Source organism: Triticum dicoccoides, chromosome 5B (genome assembly GCF_002162155.2).
Source record: "Triticum dicoccoides isolate Atlit2015 ecotype Zavitan chromosome 5B, WEW_v2.0, whole genome shotgun sequence".
In the NCBI taxonomy this organism is placed as follows: Eukaryota; Viridiplantae; Streptophyta; class Magnoliopsida; order Poales; family Poaceae; genus Triticum; species Triticum dicoccoides.
In genome coordinates, this window is record NC_041389.1 from 677425262 (window position 1) to 677430085 (window position 4824).

Here is a 4824-nt window from a genome sequence, read left to right on the forward strand (position 1 = left end):
GGGTTTCCCTCGGATCCTTGCCCAAACGCCAGATCCGGCCAGCAATCACCAAGATACGGCGTCCGCAGCCGACGGGGTCCCGCGCTGGCATGGAACAGAGCAGATCGGGCGGCACCGAAGTTTTTCCAAGGTGGTCCGGCGGCCAGCGAGGCGCCACCGCAGCACCTACGTCCGTGACCACGACGTTGCCCGCGCAGCCGTGGAGGACGCCCACCAGCACCTGCCGGCGCCGCCCGCCGGCCAAGCCACGTCGTGCGCCCCCGACTGGGGCCGCGCGCGAGCGCCAAGAGCCCCTCTGGTAGCGACGGAGGGGAAGGAGAGAGGGGAGAGAGCTAGGCGACGGCACTAGGGTTGCCCTTGAGTCGCCTCAGATGAGATGACGCAGGGGGGGTGTTCTTTAAATATTGCATGCTCATAAAAACATGTGTATATACATACACAATATAAAGTGGTCACCTTCCTTGAATTCAAGAAGATGAGGGTCATGTATGTGTAATAGTGGAGGGCACCGGCCCCATGCCCGACGAGGAATGGGACAGGATGATGGCCGAGATCACAGATAGCGACGAGAGTAGTTTGTTTCGTTTTTATGTAATCTTTATATTTAGTTTAATGTTCAATCCAGTTTGAATCAAGTTTGATGGACTAATTTGGTCAAATTTGCATCGAATTTGTGTTCATTTTTTAAGGAGTTAAGTTTAGGGGTCTGGTCAGAAACCGTACTATCTTAGAAGTGCACATATACTCCTGTAAAGGATACTCCGCCATTTACTCCACTAAATTTGCGGGGCTCTAAATTTATAGGGGGTGAGTTAGAGATGCTCTATCACCACTTCGCTGTTCACACCTAGGTTGAACAGCACCCTTTCTTGGTGTTGCCGGATGAATCGGCAACATTGATAGTGGTTCCTTGAGTCCGAGGCCATGGGCAGGGAGCACCTTCTTGCTTATGATCTGATGGATGTAGGAAAGAATGGTCTGAAACGCCTTCTCATCAACGTTCAAGGCTTCCAGCGCTGAGGTCTCGAGGAAGGACAACCCTTCCTTCTCTGCTAATGCCTGCCCATCTTCCTCTGGTGGTTAAAATGTTGATGATGTTGGTGCTTCACTGTTACTGTATGTCATACACCAAAAGCGCTCCCCTGCTGTACGCACTTGTGATTATACGGACTATTGATGCCGGCAACGTCCTTCTCCGCGCCGACCCTGCCGGCCTTCACCGTCTGCTGCTTGTACGAGTACCGGGTGGCAACGAGCACGTAGAAGCCCAGGTTGGCGGCGGAGATGCCGGCCAGCAGCCAGTAGAAGAGGTCCAGCCTGCTCCGGCTCAGGTCCTTGCCGAACCACCCGTCCCGCCGCCCGCCGTGCGAGCTCACGCGGCTCGCCGCCGCGATCAGCTGGCTGCTCAGGAAGCTCCCGGCGCCGATCACGCTCAGGTACAGCCCGATGCCCAGGCTGCGCATGGTGTCCGGCATCTGGTCGTAGAAGTACTCCTGGAGCCCCACCAGCGCGAACCCGTCGCCCACGCCCATCAGCGCGAACTGCGGCACCAGCCAGAACACCGACATGGTGACCTTGGAGTCGAGGCGGCGCCGCTCTACGACGGCGGCCACGGCCATCGCCACCACGGCGAATGCCATGCCGACGCCGATGCGCCTGAGGACGCTGATCCCGCGCTCGGCGCCCGTCGCGCGGCGCAGGCACGGCTCGAGCACCTTGTCGACGAGCGCCACGGTGGCGATCATGGCGAGCGCGGCCAGGGAGAAGACGGACGCCGGCGGGAGTACGAAGTGTGGGCCGAGGTGGCGGTCCATGGCCATGCCCTGCTTGATGAAGAAAGTGGACACCTGCGCCGCCGCCATGCCGAACGGGAGCGTGGCCACCCAGATGGGCACCATCGACACCACCAGTTTCGTCTCCTCCACCTGCGTCACCGTCGCCAGACGCCACGCCCCGCGCGAGACCTCGCCACCATGCTCAAAGATTGCCGCCTTGTCGAGACACCGGAGCTGGTCGGTGTGGCAGAGCAGCCTCTTCTTGCCGTCGTTCTCCTCGTACAGCTGACCGGCGTCGGCTGGCAGCTGAAGGCGCCGCTTCATGACCGCGGCCACGGCAACTCGCAGCAACGGCGTCAGGGGGCTGCCCTGCGGCACACTGTACCGGTAGGTCCGCCAACCCGCGAGGTAGACGACGAGGGAGCAGCCCATGACGGCGGCGAGGAGCACGGTGGCGGCGCCCCATCCGACACGCTCCTGGACGTAGACAACCACGGTGACCCCGAGCAGCACTCCGGAGCAGAGCGCGCAGTTCCACCAGTTGAAGTAGGACATCTTCTGCAGCCGCTCGCCGGCGTGGCCGTCGTCGAACTGGTCGGCGCCGAAGCTCTCGAGAGCCGGCTTGTGGCCGCCGGTGCCGACGGACACGAGGTAGATCCCGACGAAGAAGAGCGTCTCGTGGACCCGCGGCACGGGGCCACCGCTCGGCCTGAGGCCCGGCGCCAGCTGCGCCACCGCGAGCAGGACGAGGCCGAGGAGGTAGACGACGGTGGAGAGGAGCACGGTGCGGAAGCGGCCGAGGTAGGCGTCGGCGAGGAAGCCACCGAGGAGCGGCATGAGGGTGGTGACGCTCATCCAGTACTGAGAGTTCACGGCGGCGACCTTCATGTCCTGGTGCAGCACCTTGGTGAGGTAGATCATGAGGCTGGTGGCGATGCCGAAGTAGCTCAGCCGCTCACTGAACTCGATCACTGGCAACACCATACAACAAGATCTGCCATCAACCAATGAACAGACAACAGAGGCAGAAACAGAGAGATCTGGCAGGCAGTTTGAGGAGGGAGCTTACGGATGATGAACATGGCGGCTCTCCATGAGCCGGTGGCGGCGCGGAGGGGCGGGCGGCCGCGGTGGTCGACGGAGGAGTCATCCACCCATTTGTCCCACTCCCCATGGCCGCCGCTTAAACCCTGCTGCTTCCTCATCACCGAATCAACCTCTCTCCAAAGTCCAAACTAACCAAAAGGACTAGCTCTACTGCGCTTTTGATCTGTGGTTCTTGGTGTGAGGTTGGGAGGAAAAGAGGTCCGGTTATATAGCCGCGCGCGTGGGACATGGACGGAGGGGGGCAGGCAGGGGAAGTTGGGGGAAGAAAGGCCACGATCGCTGTGGAGATACTCTCTCTCTCCGTGTGTGTGTTTGTGTGTGCACGCGTGCGAATCGAATCCACGAAAGGAGGCCTCGTTTTTGTGATTTTTATCAAAGTTCTTGAGGGAATGAATCGATTTGAGGAATTGTTGGCGATTTTGTTTTGTTTATTTTCAGAAGTGTGTCACAACTCACACTCACATCACACCTAGAGAGCAGTGGCGGAGCGTGACAAGAATTTCAGGGGGCCAAAGCGAAAATATGAACAACTAGAAGGGCAAAGAATTATTATTTTTCCAAATCTAAGCCATGCATAGTAAAAAAAATTCATTATTTTGCCGATTTTTTTATACTTGATAATTAATAATTCGGTAATTCCAAAACTGGTAAAGGATACGTGAAAATTCTAAAAATAGGAAGGACGCCATGAACAACAACTTCCATACCTGGACGCCATTAAGAACCATGTCCATGTTTGGATGCTATTGCTAACAACATCCAGTTATGTGGTTCGGGCACTGCTCTAATTGAACTGAACTAAGTTGTTTCCAATTGATCTATGGAGTTCTGTGACCTGTAAAACCTAATTCGCTTGCAATCATTGCTCCTTGTCCTTGCTGTGCGGAAAGCAATCTCGGCTGATGTCACAAATAGGGGATTGCTGTTCTCACGTATTGATTCACTCAAGTATCATGTCTGATTACATGAGGGGAAATACTAGAGAGGAGAGGTCAGGAGGAAAAGAGCCAAGACCATCTCTAGTCGATCCCGTAAATATATTGGACTAAACTGCGAAGTAAAGCTTAGTGAACTATTTTTACTTCACTAAAATTTGGGGGGTCGGTGGTGTGCTTTTACGCCACGACGGAGCGTTCGAGTAAGGTTAGGTGCTCGGCTTGACGAGGAGTAAAATATGTACTCCATTATAGGAATTAAGTGATAAGCTAGGTCCCAGTTAGAGGAGTAAAACCGGGTTTTTACTCCTCTAACTAGTTTTAGGGGATCAGCTAATTATGCTCCCTTATCAAGGTCCTTCAATTCGTTTCATGATCCCTTCATATAAGCTATAAGAATAAGAGTGGCACTTCTAATAGCCACATCAATAACACAGTTAACTTGTGTGTCCCTCTTCTAAGAATCTGACTCACTCATTGCCAGGGTACCGCTTGAAGGGAGTGGAGGGTCTCGTTGACTTGCGGGTCCAACCAATTGTGTCGTCTCTTCCGAGTTTGTGTTGCTCGGGTCGTCTTTAGTTTCATCAGGCATGCACCTTCTTTCTCAGTCGTTGTTCTTGTGCTGCTCGTTCCGCTTCAGCATGCTTGGCCATAGCATGACGTTCGTCTGGCGGGCTGCATTCGGGAGATTGCAGCCGATGATGCGATCATCACAGGAGAGACACCGTCTCACCGGCCGCTCGCTGTTATGATCACCAATCGACATTTCTTTGGACGAGCAAGCGGATTAGGTTGGGGAAAGCCGATTTAGAGGTTTCTGGGCTGGGTTCGTTCAATCATACATTGGACGCGGCTAACACTAGCGTCTTGACTTGGACATGGTTCACAATAGCGGCTAGGTTGGATGCTGCTACTCATAGCGTCCTTCCCATTTTTCAAAATTTCAAGTTACCTTTATTAGTTTTGGAATAAATGGATTATCATTTGTTATTAATAAAAAACAATTG

At 54.7% G+C, this 4824-nt stretch overlaps 1 protein-coding gene across 1 annotated transcript; it reads right to left on the bottom strand.

Moving 5' to 3' along the window:
- Window positions 1-712: 712 nt before the first annotated feature.
- Window positions 713-3037, bottom strand: LOC119312564 (protein NRT1/ PTR FAMILY 5.6-like). The gene is made up of 2 exons (XM_037588293.1): window positions 2845-3037; window positions 713-2746 (listed from the first exon to the last, which is right to left on the bottom strand). The coding sequence occupies exons 1-2, from the start codon at window positions 2978-2980 to the stop codon at window positions 1122-1124; spliced, it is 1761 nt and encodes a 586-aa protein (XP_037444190.1). The 5' UTR covers window positions 2981-3037; the 3' UTR covers window positions 713-1121.
- Between the last annotated feature and the right edge of the window lie 1787 nt (window positions 3038-4824).